The sequence below is a fragment of the Hyla sarda genome, chromosome 9, assembly GCF_029499605.1.
Source record: "Hyla sarda isolate aHylSar1 chromosome 9, aHylSar1.hap1, whole genome shotgun sequence".
NCBI classification, from domain to species: Eukaryota; Metazoa; Chordata; class Amphibia; order Anura; family Hylidae; genus Hyla; species Hyla sarda.
In genome coordinates this window covers 84731261-84750322 of record NC_079197.1, presented here as the reverse complement: position 1 = coordinate 84750322, position 19062 = coordinate 84731261, and the positions used below count along the sequence as shown (strand labels likewise).

General features: G+C 45.2%; 1 protein-coding gene across 3 annotated transcripts in view; it reads left to right on the top strand.

Moving 5' to 3' along the window:
• Positions 1-1149: 1149 nt before the first annotated feature.
• Positions 1150-19062, top strand: part of LOC130290798 (pre-mRNA 3'-end-processing factor FIP1-like) — a 34648-nt gene continuing 16735 nt past the window's right edge. The window contains exons 1-6 of one of the 3 annotated variants that reach the window (XM_056538877.1): positions 1150-1335; positions 11460-11505; positions 15211-15283; positions 16784-16890; positions 18349-18401; positions 18903-19013. In XM_056538877.1, coding sequence (XP_056394852.1) covers positions 1152-1335; positions 11460-11505; positions 15211-15283; positions 16784-16890; positions 18349-18401; positions 18903-19013 — 574 coding nt within the window. In that variant the 5' untranslated portion in view covers positions 1150-1151. Of the gene's footprint in view, positions 1336-7257; positions 7325-8944; positions 9140-11459; positions 11506-15210; positions 15284-16783; positions 16891-18348; positions 18402-18902; positions 19014-19062 lie in introns of those variants that run through there. The other 2 variants (XM_056538881.1, XM_056538878.1) reach the window with 2 other exon arrangements.

The window sequence follows — 19062 nt, the reverse complement described above, 5'->3', positions numbered from 1 at the left end:
GAGAAGACTCCCATAGACAGAGCACCATGTTGGAGAAGACTCCCATAGACAGAGCACCATGTTGGAGAGGACTCCCATAGATACACCACCATGTTGGGGAGGACTCCCATAGATACACCACCATGTTGGAGAGGACTCCAATAGATACACCACCATGTTGGGGAGGACTCCCATAGATACACCACCATGTTGGGGAGGACTCCCATAGATACACCACCACGTTGGGGAGGACTCCCATAGATACACCACCACGTTGGAGAGGACTCCCATAGATACACCACCATGTTGGAGAGGACTCCCATAGATACACCACCATGTTGGAGAGGACTCCCATAGATACACCACCATGTTGGAGAGGACTCCCATAGATACACCACCATGTTGGAGAAGACTCCCATAGATACACCACCATGTTGGAGAGGACTCCCATAGATACACCACCATGTTGGAGAAGACCCCCATAGATACACCACCATGTTGGAGAAGACTCCCATAGATACACCACCATGTTGGAGAGGACTCCCATAGATACACCACCATTTGGAGAAGACCCCCATAGATACACCACCATGTTGGAGAAGACTTCCATAGATACACCACCATGTTGGAGAAGACCCCCATAGATACACCACCATGTTGGAGAAGACTCCCATAGATAGAGCACCATGTTGGAGAGGACTCCCATAGATACACCACCATGTTGGAGAGGACTCCCATAGATACACCACCATGTTGGAGAAGACTCCCATAGATACACCACCATGTTGGAGAAGACCCCCATAGATACACCACCATGTTGGAGAAGGCCCCCATAGATACACCACCATGTTGGAGAAGGCCCCCATAGATACACCACCATGTTGGAGGGAACTTCCATAGATGGACTCTCATGTTGGAGAGGAGTTCCCTAGACAGAGCACCATGTTGGAGAGGACTCTCATGGATAGAGCACCATGTTAGAGATTTCCCCCTGAGCTCCAGGCTTCACACCGCCATAGGGAATCCTGCATTTCTCCACCAGTTTCCATCACTACCATGTAAAATTAGGACAAGCACCTGATGAATAACATGAGGCTAATTGGGAAGCGCTATTATCAGGAGGAGGTGTAGCCGGCGGCGCTAGGACTTGGCGGTGGGGCCCCTGGAGATGGATGCACCTGGTGCCCTGCTCCGCTGTTCCTGTGCCCGCACTGCTCCACTTTCTACACTGCTCCGGTATGAGCACAGCGGGGCCCTCCTCTCCGCCGCCGGTACAAGGCTCTGGACCGTGCGAGGATGCGGGGCTTGGGATGTGCAGTGAGGGTCTGGAGGAGGAGCTGTGGCTGTACGGGGCAGGTAGGTGCTGGGCTAGGTGGGCGCTTACACCACTGCTTCTGGGCACGAGCTGTCGGGGGCATTGTTCCTGTACGCAGGATCGTACTGTCTATTGTAACACACAGCATGTGCCATAGAGATGCATTGTCCTACCACAACACTGCACTCCATACAAGTGATGGTACTGACCGACATGATGTTACCACTGCTCCATTCCGTCAGGGACTTGGGACCCTCATACTACATGGGGATCGGGGGACAAGCCCTTAAAAAACGATTGACCCCAGATGGAACCAGTAAAAGGATGTTCCATTTTCCTAATATCTTTGAGCCCCTGATGTCACTATATAGTATCTTGCAATATGCATTTTATACCTCTGCTGCTTTTCCCATTTCCATGCACAGGACCCACCCAGGACCCACACAGGACCCACACAGGACCCACACAGGACCTGCTGGAGCAAAGGATTTGTTTTTACTATTGTCTAAACTTTCCTGGAGTTCTGTCCGGTCAGAAGAGTAGGTACAGTGCAGAGGGTAGGTGGATTGCATGATGGGTGGGATATACCAGAGACCATCTGACATCTCCTGCCACATGAAACTCCAGGAAAGGTCCCAGACAATAGTAAAGACGAATCCCTTGTACAGCACTTATTGGGGTGGGACTGGGCCCTGGAAAAAGTGTCTCACATAGGTTATAAATGAATGTTACATATTAATATAACTTGGCATTGTTGGCTGGAAGCATTGTTAATAAATGGGGTCTGTCAGGCTTGGACTCCGACTTTGTTGCTGAATGGAGCCTCAGACGCAGATGTAAACTTTGCCTTTTTTGGGAAAATGGGAACTAATACAACTATGCATACAAACAGTGGTTTAAAAATAAAAAATAAAATAAACTTTAAGGAAGTCTGTCATCAGTGTCACTTGCACTAACCTGTCAGTACAGAGAGGTAGTAAAGGTGACACAAATGACAGCCACACTTACCTGGTCCTGGTTCTCCCGCTACCTTCCTTGTTGTTTTCATTCTGGGGCCGACTTGGAGCATGAGCGGAGCTTTCTGACGTGACTGCTGCTGCGTTTTCTGCTGGTTCCTGCCAACGGCAATAATCAGGGACATCAGGAAGCTCCGCCCATGCTCCAAGTCTGCCCCAGAACGAAAACAATGGAGGAGGAGAAGCGGAGCACAGAACGAGACCAGGTAAGTATTGTTGTCGTACTGTACAGTGTCACCTGTACTACTTGTCTGCACCGACAGGTTACTACAGGTGACACCGATGATAGATTTCCTTCACCTGGAAAGTATCCTGCGTATACTTGATGCGCAGGATTTAAAGCTGTGTTCAGTCATTTAGTTTACATTAATATCTGCAGGATACTGTACAAGTGAATAACATTTTAGATTCATTCTGATCTAATAGATTCTGATCTGGGTCGTACTGCTGAGATGTTACATGATGTTCATTTAGTTAAATAAATGCTGCCAATAAATCGCCTAGAGCTGCTATGTAAGATGTTCAACGTTTTCATATGTTCGTTGGATGAAGTTTGTGCAGTAAAATAACATTTGTGGTTACTGGACCCCAATAGAAAACTGCTAATGCAACAGTCTCTATTCTATTATCAAGTTTGTTCTTTATGATCTCTGAAATCTGTGCTTCTAAGCTAAGCTTTTCCCTGCTCCCCAGAAGGCAAATAGTCTGTAGTGTGAACAACCTGCTACAACATATATGGGGCCGAGGTAATCTTTCATGTATTGCCGGGGCGGACTGACCAGCCGGTCCATCGCCGGGTACAGGGCCTGCCGCTACTGGGGTTCCAGGACACTTGTCCCGTATCCCCAGCAGACAGTGCTGCCTTTTCCTGTATGTGCGGTACAGGCACACACAGCAGAAGGCATCCCCTCTGTGTGAGGTGCATCTTCAGCCTACACAGAGGAGACATGACCTCCGCCCCCACGCAGCACACAGTGCAGGCACCAATGACGTCACTAATCGGCGCCTGCATTTTGGAGGAAAATACAGGCCCCTGCTGCACTTGGGAGGAGAAGATCGCTGCATGGGACATCAGGTGAGCTTTTTTTTTTTTTTTTCTCCAACCTGGGATGGGAAGGGAAACCTCTGCTATCTACACCTACTGGGGGGGGGGGGGTCACTAGGGGGAAAAACACTGCACTTGGGGGGGGGGGGGATACTGCTGCCTACACGAACTGTGGGGGGGGAGACACTGCTGCCTACACGAACTGTGGGGGGGGGGGGGGGAGACACTGCTGCCTACACGAACTGTGGGGGGGGGGAGACACTGCTGCCTACACAAACTGTGGGGGGGGGGAGACACTGCTGCCTACACAAACTGTGGGGGGGACGACACTGCTGCCTACACCAACTGTGGGGGGGGGGGGGACACTGCTGCCTACACCAACTGTGGGGGGGGGGACACTGCTGCCTACACCAACTGTGGGGGGGGGACACTGCTGCCTACACCAACTGTGGGGGGGGGACACTGCTGCCTACACCAACTGTGGGGGGGGGACACTGCTGCCTACACCAACTGTGGGGGGGGGACACTGCTGCCTACACCAACTGTGGGGGGGGGGGGCACTGCTGCCTACACCAACTGTGGGGGGGGGGGCACTGCTGCCTACACCAACTGTGGGGGGGGGCACTGCTGCCTACACCAACTGTGGGAGGGGGGCACTGCTGCCTACACCAACTGTGGGAGGGGGGCACTGCTGCCTACACCAACTGTGGGGGGGGGGGGACACTGCTGCCTACACCAACTGTGGGGGGGGGACACTGCTGCCTACACCAACTGTGGGGGGGGGGGGCACTGCTGCCTACACCAACTGTGGGAGGGGGGCACTGCTGCCTACACCAACTGTGGGAGGGGGGCACTGCTGCCTACACCAACTGTGGACCAACTGTGGGGGGGGGGACACTGCTGCCTACACCAACTGTGGAGGGGGGGACACTGCTGCCTACACCAACTGTGGGGGGGGGGACACTGCTGCCTACACCAACTGTGGGGGGGGGGACACTGCTGCCTACACCAACTGTGGGGGGGGGGGACACTGCTGCCTACACCAACTGTGGGGGGGGGCACTGCTGCCTACACCAACTGTGGGGGGGGGGGCACTGCTGCCTACACCAACTGTGGGAGGGGGGCACTGCTGCCTACACCAACTGTGGGGGGGGGGACACTGCTGCCTACACCAACTGTGGGGGGGGGGGACACTGCTGCCTACACCAACTGTGGGGGGGGGGACACTGCTGCCTACACCAACTGTGGGGGGGGGGGGGCACTGCTGCCTACACCAACTGTGGGGGGGGGGGCACTGCTGCCTACACCAACTGTGGGAGGGGGGCACTGCTGCCTACACCAACTGTGGGAGGGGGGCACTGCTGCCTACACCAACTGTGGGGGGGGGGGACACTGCTGCCTACACCAACTGTGGGGGGGGGACACTGCTGCCTACACCAACTGTGGGGGGGGGACACTGCTGCCTACACCAACTGTGGAGGGGGGGGACACTGCTGCCTACACCAACTGTGGAGGGGGGGACACTGCTGCCTACACCAACTGTGGAGGGGGGGACACTGCTGCCTACACCAACTGTGGAGGGGGGGACACTGCTGCCTACACCAACTGTGGAGGGGGGGACACTGCTGCCTACACCAACTGTGGAGGGGGGGACACTGCTGCCTACACCAACTGTGGAGGGGGGGACACTGCTGCCTACACCAACTGTGGAGGGGGGGACACTGCTGCCTACACCAACTGTGGGGGGGGGGACACTGCTGCCTACACCAACTGTGGGGGGGGGGGACACTGCTGCCTACACCAACTGTGGGGGGGGGGGACACTGCTGCCTACACCAACTGTGGGGGGGGGACCCTGCTGCCTACACCAACTGTGGGGGGGGGGCCCTGCTGCCTACACCAACTGGGGGGGGGGGCCCTGCTGCCTACACCAACTGTGGGGGGGGGGGCCCTGCTGCCCACACCTAGTATGGGCGAACACTGCTGCCTATACCTAATGTGAGGGATTATCTACTATGTGTCTGCCTAGCTAATATGGGATCAAACTACCAAACTAATTGGAGGGCTACCTACATAGGGGGTTTTGTTTTATTTGTAAATTACTTCTATTAAAAAAATCTTAATCCTTCCAGTACTTATTAGCTGCTGAATGCTACAGAGGAAATTCCTTTCTTTTTGGAACACTGATGACATCACGAGCTCAGTGCTCTCTGCTGACATCTCTGTCCATTTTAGCAACCATGCACAGCAGTGGTATGCTCAGGGCAGCATGGTGGCTCAGTGGGTTCAAATCCCACGAAGGACAACATTAAAAAAATAAGTGTTATTATTATTATTATAATAACATCAGCAGAGAGAACTGTGCTCGTGATGTCATCAGAGAGCATTCCAAAAAGAAAATAATTTCCTCTGTAGTATTCAGCGGCTAATAAGTACAGGAAGGATTAAGATTTTTTAATAGAAGTAATTTACAAATATGTTTAACTTTCTGCCACCAGTTGATTTAAAAGAAAAAAAGATTTTCACCGGAGTACCCCTTTAATTACCTAGGGGCATGATCTACTAGGGGCCACTACCTCCTGGGGACATTACCTACCTGTAACTTCCATAAGCAACACCTTATTTTCTGTCTGTTAACACAAAATACTGATAGTGCCCCTCCCGAGACTAGACTATGCATCCACCACTGGGTGGAGGGAGTGCTGGCTATTTACTTGGCTAACACCCTGGCTACCTAACATTATATCTGGATGCCTAACTACTTACCTACATACCTGGCTATCTTACTACCTACATATCGGTCTGCCTACCTACCTACCTGGCTACCTAACTATGTACATACCTGGCCTTCATACATGGCTGCCTAACTACCTAGCTAGCAACCTACCTACCTACCTGGCTAGTCACCTACCTACATATCTGGCTTCCTGGTCTACCTACCTAGTTAACTATTTACCTGGCTACTTACATAAATAGGATCCAAATACAGACAGAATTAACACAAAAATAAACTTTATTGAGAATACATAATGGTAACAAGTGCTTTAAAGTACATGTCACAATATATAAAGCAAATTTACAGGGACACTGTGTAAGACTGTGGACTGGTTTGGTATAAAATAGAATGTAGTAAACACTATCACACTGGTCTGAATATATATATATATAATACATATATATATATACGGTATGTCCCCACTCACCCCGGGTCCCATCGGCCTCTTCAAAATCCCAAAAGGCAAGTAAAGAAAGTAATACCCCTACAGACCAGCGCACTCCTCCCCAACGTGTTCCACTGAGAATTTTCCTGGGGAAACACTTGGGGGGTGTACTCTGCTTTGTCGGGTTATTTCTTTATGATTGATTGCTTGTCTGTTTGGAATAAGGAGAGGGCTGTTGTAGCTTGGGGGATTCCTTTATATTGCGACCAGTATGGTATGGTATTTTATACCGATCTACATTCTTACGCATTGTTCCTGTACATTTCCATGATGTATTGTGATGTGCCCATCAGTCACCTCTTTTATTTCAATCTGTATGTAGAATTCTAGTCCCCTTTTTTTTTTTTTAAAGCACTTTTTATTATGTACTAACTGAGTACCCGGCAATGCCCGGTCTTTCCTACCTAATCCTTGTGGGGGAGGAAAATCAACATGGGAGGAAGTACTTGGCCTCATATCCTGGCCTTATGTGAGGCTGAGTTGTGATGAAGAGATTGAAGGCCAAAAATAGGAGGCGTGGTTTTGTGGGAGTGGGCGTGACTTGCAAGCTGGACCAATGTACAAAAAGGTAGAACATAAAAGGTGTGGCTTAAATGTTGGTTGTGACTTTGCGAGATGGGGTGTGGCGTGCGGGAGGGGTGTTACCGGATTGACATACTCACCAGGAGATGCAGAACAGAGCTTGTGAAGTAAGGTACAGGAAGTCCCATATACTTGCAAGACAAAAACCCCATCTTTCGCGTAAGGGGGTAGGTTAGGGTTAATTTAACTATCATACTTTTCTGTGAAATAAAAATATAACCTGTACGCAATTTCATAAAAATATCTCCAGCCATCTGGAAGGTATGCGGGAACATGCATTTCCCATAGATTACCATGCCCCCTCACATAGACTTGCATTGAGGGGGCGGGGTGTGATGTCACGAGGGATGGGGCCGACCCCCGCAGCATGCACACAGCATTCAGAAGTAAATGTTCTGAACACTGGCCAGTGGAGTAACCCTTTAATTTATCTATCATAGGTTTGTAGTTGACATATAAGTAACATATGTGTACCAAGTTTTATTGAAATATCTTTAGCCGTTTGGAAGTGATGCTGCAACACACACTGTACACACACACTACACATACACACTATATACACACACACATTGGGGGACATGTATCAAAGATTTTACCCCTGTTTTGTGTTTAAATTATTGGGAAAAATTTAGCGCAAGCTGTTTTTTTTTTTTTTGTCTTTGCGCACATTCTGGTGGAGCATTTCCTCCAGATGTGTAGGTTTTGGTGTACCTTGGAGTGACATATTTAGTACGCACAATTAACTGCGTACATTTCATTTACCTGCAGAAATCTTGCGCAATGACCATATTTTTAACGCAAATATTAGCCATCTTGGACTGCACGTAGCAAGATGCTCTAAATCATCGATTCCAAGAAGATTACTATTCTTCTGCCGCCAGTCAGATTATCTCTGGGATACTTAAAACCTTTCCATGTACCTTTTAAAAACAATTCAATGTTTATGGACCACTTGTGATCCCCCTTCACCCGCAGTCAAACCCGATACACCGGGATAATACAGCGGTTATAGTCTGGTGAAATACTTCCTGGCACAGTTCATACTTGTTCTTGATGAGACCAGGAGATGGCACCTGTGTAGTGTAACCATGGTGACCATACAGCTAAGAATATACCACTGTGTGCAGGGAGGGGGAAGGAGGTACAGCTGTTAGGTCTATGTTTGTGTGATTGTGTGTATGCAGCAGAGTTGTGTGTTATGTGTGTGTGTAGCAGAGCTGTGTGTGTGTGTGTAGCAGAGCTGTGTGTGTGTAGCAGAGCTGTGTGTGTGTAGCAGAGCTGTGTGTGTGTAGCAGAGCTGTGTGTGTGTGTGTAGCAGAGCTGTGTGTGTGTAGCAGAGCTGTGTGTGTGTGTAGCAGAGCTGTGTGTGTGTGTGTGTGTGTAGCAGAGCTGTGTGTGTGTGTGTGTGTAGCAGAGCTGTGTGTGTGTGTGTGTGTAGCAGAGCTGTGTGTGTGTAGCAGAGCTGTGTGTGTGTAGCAGAGCTGTGTGTGTGTAGCAGAGCTGTGTGTGTGTGTAGCAGAGCTGTGTGTGTGTGTAGCAGAGCTGTGTGTGTGTAGCAGAGCTGTGTGTGTGTGTAGCAGAGCTGTGTGTGTGTGTAGCAGAGCTGTGTGTGTGTGTAGCAGAGCTGTGTGTGTGTGTGTGTGTGTAGCAGAGCTGTGTGTGTGTGTGTGTGTGTGTGTAGCAGAGCTGTGTGTGTGTGTGTGGCAGAGCTGTGTGTGTGTGTGTGGCAGAGCTGTGTGTGTGTGTGTGTGTAGCAGAGCTGTGTGTGTGTGTGTGTGTAGCAGAGCTGTGTGTGTCTGTGTAGCAGAGCTGTGAGTTGTGAGTGTGTGCGTGGTCATGCTCACACATAATCACACATTCAGCACTGCTGCATACGCATGTCGCACACTAATTTCTGCTACCAGGGTGACTTCAGCTTTTGCAAAACTGCAACTCCCTGCATGCCAAGTTTGGCATTCTGGTTGGTAAATACTGATATAGAGGTAAGGGGACAGATTGTTCAGCAAAATTAGATATTTTGTAAACCCAGACATTCTGGGGGAGATTCTCAAAAACTACTGTAATTTCTGTTCCAGCGATATTATTCACACCTTTTCTTTTTCTTCTCTCATTTTCAAAGTTCTCTTTTGCTGCTTTGAAAATATGTGAAAATTCTTTTTTTTTTTTTTTAAGCAATATTGTGTGTGTGTGTGTGTGTGTGTGTGTGTGTGTGTGTGTGTGTGTGTGTGTGTGTTTTTTTGCACCAAAATTGCACAGTTTGGTGCCAAAATTGACGATTTATTTATTTATTTTTTTTTTTTGTTTGGCACAAAATTCTTTAGAATCTCCCCCTCTGTGTACTTTATAAAGATTTAGGATTTGACTATTCTGCATAGTTTTGTTTGGCACACACTGCTACTCCAGCACTTCTAGCTATGTGTGTGTATTTGCACAAAATTTATCACAGGAGTCTACAACTTTAGTAAATCTTGAGAAAGAGTGTAAATTAGACGAGCAGTGTAAAGGGGTAGATCTGTGTCTACAATAGACACCTAATGATACATGTCCCCCATTGAGATAGATAATATATTATGTGTGTGTAGATAGATTTTCAATAAAGTTTTCCTTTTGTGGTACTTATGTCTATCATGTCATTGGTTCCAGTTTCTGTAGGTTGTGCTGTTCGGCAAGAGCGTTGCCCATTTTGTGCAGATTTCTTGCCCAGTTGTAGGTGTCACAATAAATGACTTGTCACTTGTAAAAATGACAGCCATAAAATGTCTGTGTGCGCACTTATAGCTGTTTCGTTATTGAGTTCAATAGAACTCAATAATTTTAAAAACTTCCGATTTTTCCTGTTTTGTGAGCAGTAATCACTGTTTTTTACTGCCTCAAAAGTGGTCAAAATACTGTGTAAACATGGCCTCAAATGGGACTTTAGTATGTTCTGATATTTTGCCAGTCATGTGCCAATTGTGAATATCGTATCCCCCCTCCCCACTGTACTCGCTCCTTAGAAATCTCTCCCTTGTGCCCTACTATACCCTTCAGGGTGGAGCTCTGACCCATGGCATGTTCATAGATTTGATAAAAGAAGCATTTACCTTCTTAATGCCTGTCAAGTAACAGACTAAGCATTTTGTCCCTGCCGTTCCCTTAGTGTCTGCCTCCATATAAACAGAAATTCCCTTTAGGAATTCCCTTCTAGAAAATAATTAATCCCCGATCCCTTATTAAAGAGATCCTTGACAGTGGCTTTAGCTAGAGAACTGTTAGGGTTCTCCCAGTGACTTCTGCTACAACTAGAGATGAGCGAACTTACAGTAAATTCGATTTGTCACGAACTTCTCGGCTCGGCGGTTGCTGACTTTTCCTGCATAAATAAGTTCAGCTTTCCGGTGCTTCGGTGGGCTCGAAAAGGTGGATACCGTCCTAGGAAAGAGTCTCCTAGGACTGTATCCACCTTTTCCAGCCCACGGGAGCACCTGAAAGCTGAACTAATTTATGCAGGAAAAGTTATCAACTGCCGAGCCGAGAAGTTCGTGACAAATCGAATTTACTGTAAGTTCGCTCATCACTAGCTACAACGTCAGCTCAGCCATTCTATTTTTACATTGGAATAACTAGTTTACCATTTTTCTATGTTAGCTGCCAAATACATCAATGGTGTTTAACCTCTTAACGCAGGGCTTGACAAATGTCATGACTCTAGTAGCTAGCAAAAAGTTAGGAGCCAGGATGCCTCTGGTCTGCAGCTGTCCCAACCCCAAAACCACAACCCCCAGCATGTTGCACTCTAAGCATCAGTATAGTGTCGGACAGTGCTGAAAACTCCTGACACGCCTCGCAAGCCATGCCCTTTTTGTAAGTCACTCCCCCTTCCTTAAGTTCCCCTGGGAAATAAGGCACCAGAGCTGTCTAGTAGAGACCTATCATCCTCTGCTTCTACTGGGAAGGGGGGCAGGATAAAGGGACCAATCTTGCATACGTGGTCAACTCTATAGCTGTGGCTAGTGTTAGGCATTAACATGCTCTCCAGTTGCTTCTTTGGGCTATACTCTCGCTTGCAATTTTTTTTAGCTTGTCAGGTGAAGATCCAAGAAAAAACTAAAAAACATTAAAGGAAAGACTAATATTTCCTTTCTTTAGTATACACATAATTAGCTCATAAACTAGCACAGCTCTAGCCTTAAAATGCAAAAGTGGTTTTCTCGCCCAGGTACTAGCATTTCCCTGTTCTTTCTCTTATAACTCTTGACAATGGCGACTGCTGTCATTAACTCTTCAGAAGATGTTTTTTTTTATTTTATTTTTGTTTTTCAGATTCCCAAAGACACGACCATGAGGAGGAGACAGGATCAACACTTGGGTAATTTCTCCAAAAATGTTGTCTTATTGTATGCTTTGCTGCACCTTTTCCCATCATAATCCGAGAACACAGGTGCCAGGAAGAATAATTAGTGATTGAGTGAATAGTAGTGATAGTGAAACCATAGTTGTAAAGACTTTTAGATGGCATAATACAACCACATTGTAAAGGAGTACTCCAGGAAATAAAAACATTTCCCCTTTCCCGCCCAGCGCCCCAGCTCTCCTCCTGAATGGGGCGTGTCGACCACTGCTTGAAGTGGTGGCTGACGCGCTCCCTCCGTGTATCTTTATGTGAGAGCCGGAGCGATGCACTCGGGCATTTCTGGCTCTTCCACAGAGCTGAATGAAGGGGGCCTGTCGGATAGGGGATACGTTTTTAGGGTCTATATTACAGCGGCATGTCCCCCTGCTCTTCTACTAATCCAAAGTTAAAATATCTACTGCAGAGTATATAGTATGATATTTTAGCACTTTAGTTTTAATAATTATTTATTGTATTTAGGCATATTAAAACCATATGAGCTAAAACTGTGTGAAACTGTTACGTCGAGCGCTCCGGGTCCCCGCTCCTCCCCGGAGCGCTCGCAGCATCCTCTCATTCGCAGCGCCCCGGTCAGACCTGCTGACCGGGTGCGCTGCAATATCACTCCCAGCCGGGATGCGATTCGCGACGCAGGAGGCGCCCGCTCGCGATGCGCATCCCGGCTCCCATACCTGACCCGTTCCCCGTCTGTGTTGTCCCGGCGCGCGTGGCCCCGCTCCTTAGAGCGCGCGCGCGCCGGGTATCTGCAATGTAAAGGGCCACTACGCCACTGATTGGCGCAGCAGGCCTAATCAGTGTTATCACCTGTGCACTCCCTACTTATACCTCACTTCCTCTGCACTCCCTCGCCGGATCTTGTTGCCATTGTGCCAGTGAAAGCGTTCCCTTATGTGTTCCTAGCCTGTGTTCCAGATCTCCTGCCGTTGCCCCTGACTACGATCCTTGCTGCCTGCCCTGACCTTCTGCTACGTCCGACCTTGCTTTTGTCTACTCCCTTGTACCGCGCTTATCTTCAGCAGTCAGAGAGGTTGAGCCGTTGCTGGTGGATACGACCTGGTTGCTACCGCCGCTGCAAGACCATCCCGCTTTGCGGCGGGCTCTGGTGAATACCAGTAGCAACTTAGAACCAGTCCACCAACACGGTCCACGCCAATCCCTCTCTGGCACAGAGGATCCACCTCCAGCCAGCCGAATCGTGACAGAAACCACATACACCCATGGTTTTTGTATGATTCTGGATGACTAGAATGTTTCAAAAATAAAAAACAAAAAACATATACAGTGTATATATCTTTTGAAACAGTAGACTGTGGTAGGACACTTTTGTATTTATTTATTTATTTTTGTCCAGCAAAAAACAGACTGAACCGCAACCTTGCCTAAAACCAGAAAGACTTTTTGTACTTTTTTGTCTGTGGGTACATAAGGTTCTATATAGTTTTATAATCTAAAAAGTATACAGTCGCCATATGAACAAACCTGTGGTGTTAAGATACAAATACAGCAGTTACCCTCAGGCAGGAGGATCGTAGAAAAAAATCATGTCAACAAGAAAAGGGACAACCATGAAGTAGTAATAGGCGTTAACAGGAAACTTACCATACAAAATAAGGTAGATGTAAACTTAACAGACAAGCATAACTTACAGTCATGGCCGTAAATGTTGGCACCCCTGAAATTTTTCAAGAAAATTAAGTATTTCTCACAGAAAAGGATTGTAGTAACACATGTTTTGCTTTACACATGTTTATTCCCTTTGTGTGTATTGGAACTAAACCAAAAAAGGGAGGAAAAAAGCAAATTGGACATAATGGCACACCAACTCCAAAAATGGTCTGGACAAAATGATTGGCGCCCTTATCTTAATATTTGGTTGCACACCCTTTGGAAAAAGTAACTGAAATCAGTCGCTTCCTATAACAATCAATAAGCTTCTTACACCTCTCAGCCGGAATGTTGGACCACTCTTCCTTTGCAAACTGCTCCAAGTCTCTCTTATTGGAAGGCGCCTTTTCCCAACAGCAATTTTAAGATCTCTTTACAGGTGTTCAATGGGATTTAGATCTGGACTCATTGCTGGCCACTTCAGAACTCTCCAGCGCTTTGTTTACATCCATTTCTGGGTTCTTTTTGATGTATGTTTGGGGTCATTGTCCTGCTGGAAGACCCAAGATCTCAGACGCAAACCCAGCTTTCTGACACTGGGCTCAAGTTCATTTTGGCAAAATGTAGTCTTGCTTTTTTATGTCTGTGTCAGCATTGGGATCCTCCTGGGTCTCATTTCATTTAAATGTTGATAGTTTGCGCTGACACTGATGCTCCCTGAGCCTGCAGGACAGCTTGAATGTCTTTGGAACTTGTTTGGGGCTGCTTATCCACCATCCAGAATATCCTGCGTTGACACATTTCATCAACTTTTCTCTTCCATCCATGCCCAGGGAGATTAGCTACAGTGCCATGGGTTGCAAACTTCTTGATAATGTTGCGCATTGTGGACAAAGGCAAATCTAAATCTCTGGAGATGGACTTGTAACCTTGAGATTGTTGATATTTTTCCACAATTTGGTTCTCAAGTCCTCAGACAGTTTTCTTCTCCTATTTCTTTTGTCCATGCTTGGTGTGGAACACACAGACACACAATGCAATGACTAAGTGAACTTCTCTCCTTTTTATCTGCTTTCAGGTGTGATTTTTATATTTCACAAACCTGTTACCTGCCCAGGTGAGTTTAAAGGAGCATCACATGCTTGAAACAATCTTATTTTTACACAATTTTGAAAGGGTACCAATAATTTTGTCCAGCCCATTTTTGGAGTTTGGTGTGACATTATGTCCAATTTTGCTTTTTTTTCCCCTCCCTTTTTGGTTTAGTTCCAATACACAGAAAGGGAATAAACGTGTGTATAGCAAAACATGTGTTACTGCCATCCTTTTCTGTGAGAAATACTTCATTTTCTTGAAAAATTTCAGGGGTGCCAACATTTACGGACATGACCTGTAAAGGGGTTAACCCAAGATTACAATGTATCACTTATCCACATAATAGATAAGCTTCCCATTGATCACAAGAATGAAGGTCCTGAGTGCCCGTCTGGAGCAGCACTCAAGTATGTTCAATGCTGAATTCGGCTCCATTCCTAGCACCTGGCTATGTTAGACAGTCCCATAAAGTTTGAATGTAGTTGCAGTGTAACTGCTTGACCACCACTCCAATCAAACAGGGCACTGTTCATGTGATTGGGGGATGTCCTAGTGGTCAGACCACTGCCCCCCACGGTCAGTTGCTTAAACTGTAATTTTGGAATAATCCCTTTAAAGTGGTTATCTAAGATTAAAAGAAATGATCTGTGTTATTGACGCCACTCTTGACCAGGGGTTGTGTCTAAGTATTGCAGCAACCCACAAACAAGAGTGGCACCGTTTATTTTTTTTATTTTATTTTTTTTATTATATATATATATATATATATATATATATATATATATATATATATATATATATTTTTTTTTTTTTTTTTAAGTAAGCCCCCCCCCTTTTTTTTTCTCCCCCCCCTTATCCTGGACCACCCCTTGAATTAAAGGGCAGTTCTTTGTTTAACCCAGTCTAATTGAGGTTAATGGGACAATAACCATTTATTCAAAGTGTTTTTTCTTTATGTAGGCATACCAAGTCATGTGATACATTACAGGATATATCTAATGGGAGCATGGAACAAAAGGATGAATCACCGCTGGTAATTCTGTCCATCTTTCAGTGGATTTCCTTAGTTGGAATCAAAAGATTTATTATTGAAACTTTTTTTTTTTTTTTTTTTTTTTTTTAAGTCACAGCAATAAGTTTCATACTCGGCCAGTAGGCTATCACTTCCTGTAACTTCTTAGTTTAGGCTGTGTACACTGGGGCAGAATCAGCAGTAATCTCATTATGACCACAGTCAGGATTACAATGAAAGGTAACACTTCTGTTGTAAAGCTTAAAGGAGTACTTCAGATAGGGCATAAATTATAGATCATTGGGGATATGAATGCTGGGACTCCTGCAATCTCCTGTACAGGGCTGTGGCAGTCCACAGGAAGGGGGCATTTTGTCCCCAGCAGGATGCCGCGGCAGACACTCGCCCTCCATGTATCTCTATGGGATACATGGAGGGGGTCGTGCCAGCCGCCGCGGCATGCAGGGATAAAAATGCCCCCTTCCTGCGAAATGCCATGGCCCTGTACACCCGTAGATGGGACCCCCGCGATCTATGACTTATCCCCTATCCTTCGAATAGGTGATAAATTATATTCCACTACAGTATTCCTTTAATTATAGCACAAGATCCACTACTGACAATAGGTGATAATTACAACTCCTCTCATAACTTGTCTCCTCTACACAGGTCAAAGGACATGCCTACAGCTTTTTCCCCTAGAAGCTTAGGATAAGCTATATAATGTGTATATTGCATTTTTAATGTCTGCTCTGCCAGCCCCATTTGTAATTTGTAGTTGTCCCTGAGCGTGAAGCCTAACCTCTGTAATGTCTCATACATTGCACACACACAGAACAGGAGATCAACCTTATATTTTATAATACACCATTAGAAGTAGTAGCAGCATGGTGAACCTTACAGAGCAGTATTGAGCAGTGTAAACTGTAAATTCAAGCCCTGGAGGACATCTAATACTCGGTTATCTTGTGCACTCTCTTTGTAGTCTTTGTTTGCCTCTGACACCCTTCAATCTATTCCTCTCCCCTCATTCCAAAGACTTTTATGGGCAGAATAATCCTAATCCCTCTGCTAGTCCGTCATGTAGAGATGGTTTTCAGCATGAATAAAAGTTTGTGGGGCGAGGGGATGAGGGAAAGAAGCCTGATAAGAGGGGATGAAGGAAAGAAGCCTGATAAGAGGGGATGAAGGAAAGAAGCCTGATAAGAGGGGATGAAGGAAAGAAGCCTGATAAGAGGGGATGAAGGAAAGAAGCCTGATAAGAGGGGAAGCAAACTTTTTTTTATTACAAAGTTTCTTACATTTTGTTTATTTGCACAATGTTTGTTGAAATAAGTGACCATTTTAATACATGACATACTTCTTTCCAACCCCTTCCTGCCATTTTCAGTATTTTAAATCTGGTTAATAGTAGATTCATACTTTTCTTCCTGACACCTTCAGTTACATGACATAGTCAAAAGCAACAGAGTCTGGTGGAGCCTTGTAGAATGTACTGATCAAATCAATATTTTGACACAGATCGCACAGAGCGGCAGTGATGATGAAGATGAAGATGAAAGTGATACAGATAGTGATGATGTGAGGGTGACAATTGGGGACATCCGGACAGGAGCTCCCTCCTGCATGTAGGTATATACTGTATGTTTTTCACTTGATCAGAGTGGGTAAGTTATTTATTTTTCCATTCCAATAGTAATTATATTCTTACTGCCAATGACCATTCTCAAGGATAAAAGTTAGGACTCCGCAGTTACCACAGCTTGGTTCAGTTATAGGCTGTAAAAGGACCTTGTGTAATAGCAGTAACTGTGCCCTCACTGCTGTCTAATAAGCACATACTTTCCTTAACATGTACACCTAAAAAGGCGAATGGGCCCACATATATGGCCTAATGGAGTCAGATCAGTCAATTTTATGTTCACACAATATAGATTTCCGTGGGGACCTTTTGAATGGGTGAATTCCACAACTGTTAAAGGGGTACTCCGGTGGAATAATTTTTAATCAACTGGTGGCAGAAAGATAAACATATTTGTAAATTACTTCTATTAAAAAATCTTAATCATTCCAGTACTTATTAGCTGCTGAATACTACAGAGGACATTCTTTTATTTTTGGAACACAGTGCTCTCTGCTGACATCACGAGCACAGTGATCTCTGCTGACATCTCTGTCCATTTTAGGAACTGTCCAGAGCAGCATATGTTTGCTATGGGGATTTTCTCCTACTCTGGACAGTTTTTAATATGGACAGAGATGTCAGCAGAGAGCACTGTGGTCATGATGTCAGCAGAGAGCTCTGTGTTCCAAAAAGAGAAGAATTTCCTCTGTAGTATTCAGCAGCTAATAAGTACTGGAAGGATTAAGATTTTTTTTTTAGTAGGAGTAATTTACAAATCTGTTTAACTTTCTGGCACCAGTTGATTTAAAATAAGTTTTCCACCGGAGTACCCCTTTTACATTTTAGCATGCTCTTAATGTCTATAGCACATTTCTGATATCCGAATAGAAATATGCATCTACTCTGCAGCAGAATGCATACATGACACCACTCCTTATAACTGTGTTCACCTACCCTGTATTCACCAAGCTGAAGAAGCCCCGTTTTTTCTAGGCTGTCATTTGAGACTTTCCATGCCATTTGCAAAATCTAGTTACCACCTTTTCAACATTCTCCAGTTCTCCTACATCCTTTTTACAATGTGGCCCCTTAAACTGAATCCTGTATTTGAAATGTGGTCTAAAAAAGGGATTTCTAGAGGGATTAGATTACTTTGGGATTACTGTGTTGTTGTTGTTGTTATGTTTGTTTGTTTGTGTTTTTTATTTTTTTTATTTTTTGGTATCTTTTCATTTTCCATAGAGAAGCTATATCTGGAGTTGACTTTTGACTTTTAGCTAACATGTTGCTTCCTACATCACTCTTTTCTTCCAAGCTATCTTGCCATCTCTAAAATGACAGTCTATTATCATTGCATGTATTAAACAAATATAAATCTGAAATAGAAGTTCACATTTTGTAACATTCATATCTAAATGTTAAATGGTGATATAACTATGTAGGATTTTTCTTTTCTTTCCAGGGGACCCACTGGAAATCAAAGTGGGAAAGGAGGTCGAAGTTTTGGGACAGCTGGTAAATTCTTCTATAATTCACAATTATTATTATTATTATCATTATTTTTTTTGTTGCTTCATTGCTGTAAGTGATATGGTATAATTTTTTTTGTAAATGACTGTTACACCTTTTGGTTGCATGCTATATAGTGTATTCATGTAGTCATTTTTTCCAAGTATGGGAGAAAGGCGACTTGTATGTCAATGTATCCTTTTACTTTTGCGGACAATATTTCAGCTGTTGTGCAGTATAGGAATTCCAATGTCTCTACTGAGCAATAAGAACTAATTCACAGACCATGAGTGAATGTCAAACATCTGGTTTACTAACTTTTTGTAGGTTTTCAGTAATTTATTTACAGTAATTGTTGTTTTGCACAGTTATTGTTATACAGCTTATGGTTGGTCTGTAATTTGTTACCAAAATTTTCCTTCCTATCTTGCAAAGCTGCAAATTGCTGTCCAATGTAAATGCAACTTATATAGTTAATAATATCTACCAACATCCTTTTCATTACAGGTAAACTGCCTCCAAAAGGAATAGATTTTTCTGCTCCAGGTTGCATTAATGGCATTCCTGTCCTAGAAGTGGATCTGGATACTTTTGAAGAAAAGCCGTGGAGAAAACCAGGTATAGCATGAATTTTTGAAACTGTATTAATGCCTGCACTGCTACTCAA